Below are 1,327 nucleotides of genomic sequence, written 5' to 3'. Positions count from 1 at the left end.
TCTTGATCCCAGAGGGAAATTAGATTTCTTTAGCCTAACCTTGACCCCTTACCCTAAACTTACCCCGACACATGCCCCCCCCACACACACACACACACACACACACACACACACACACACACACACACACACACACACACACACACACACACACACACACACACAGAGTGTGAGAAATGAGCTAGGAGCAGGTAAAAACCTGTTTCTGTGTAAAACTGTCTGAGATGGTGATGCATTCATCACCGGCTCATGTTAGTGTAAAATGTGAGACCAACCTCTTTGGTGTCTTCTGTGTCGCTCTCTGTGTCGCTGCCTGAAGAAACAAACAGAAACAAAGACGTAGAATCAGTGAGGTTTCAGTGAACAGAATAAAAGGATGAACCTGGGCCTACTACAGCTTTCCCACTGCTAACTACCAGACTTTTCCCAGAACCAAACCTCCACATTTTTCTGATCAATTCTCAGATATTTAAATTTGCGTTGTCCTGATCCAGATACCAGCCTTTTTTATTGCCTTGATACCTGAAACTGATACAAATACCAGCATCAGTACTGTCACTGGTATCAGCACTCCATGAAATGTGCTAAAGCTCAGGTGAACTGCTGGTCACTTCCATGTTTAAGACATTTATACAAGTTCAAAGAGAATATAGTTTTATTTCTTTTATAATTCTACCACAGTATGCTGCTGTATGTTTGATCAGATCCAGTCAGAYGGGCTGTGGGTCTATAAGGAAGCAGAGACACCTTATTCTAAATAACAGAAATGTGTTTGTYAAGTTATTGTTTAGTTTAATTATTTTTTTAGTTTTATTGTAATTGATTTGGTATATTTTGTTTCATGTCGTCTCTGATGTTTAAATTGTTTTTCAATGTAAAGCACTTCGTACCATTTATTTAGAAAGGTGCTATACAAATAAAGTRATTATTATTATGTAATGTTTAGCTTCTACCTCAGTAAGTACTCTGTATCAGTACTCGGTAAGGACGAGTACACAAACTGAACTACTTGTAACATGAGGAAAAACTAGTATCTGGACCTAGTTTAAAGTGCCTGTGACATGAAGTTCTTTGTAATAAACACYAATGCATTTTTGGAAATATAACACTGATAACATGTTGCAAAACTAATTTCACATCACTGAGATGAACGGTTGTTGAGATATTTGCATGTGAAGAAACAGGAAGTGATGTCAAAGGGGAACGTCTGCATGTAAACAGAGCGTTGTTACAAAACCTAACAACACAGGCTGTAGAGAAGAATCTGATGTTTCTTTGGATTACAGTATTTAATCGATATAAAAGAGAGACGAATAAGAGTTAAAGA

At 37.9% G+C, this 1,327-nt stretch overlaps 1 protein-coding gene across 2 annotated transcripts in view; it reads right to left on the bottom strand.

Annotated features, from left to right (window-relative positions):
- Positions 1-275: 275 nt before the first annotated feature.
- The window catches only part of LOC106532389 (interferon regulatory factor 2), a gene marked incomplete at its 3' end in the record, with an annotated part of 28,359 nt that continues 27,307 nt past the window's right edge, over positions 276-1,327 (bottom strand). For both annotated transcript variants that reach the window (XM_014028426.1, XM_014028427.1), the window contains 1 exon segment: positions 276-313. In XM_014028426.1, coding sequence (XP_013883880.1) covers positions 276-313 — 38 coding nt within the window.

This window comes from Austrofundulus limnaeus, unplaced genomic scaffold (assembly GCF_001266775.1).
Source record: "Austrofundulus limnaeus strain Quisiro unplaced genomic scaffold, Austrofundulus_limnaeus-1.0 Scaffold761, whole genome shotgun sequence".
Classification (NCBI taxonomy): domain Eukaryota; kingdom Metazoa; phylum Chordata; class Actinopteri; order Cyprinodontiformes; family Rivulidae; genus Austrofundulus; species Austrofundulus limnaeus.
This window is presented reverse-complemented; position numbering and strand designations above follow the sequence as displayed.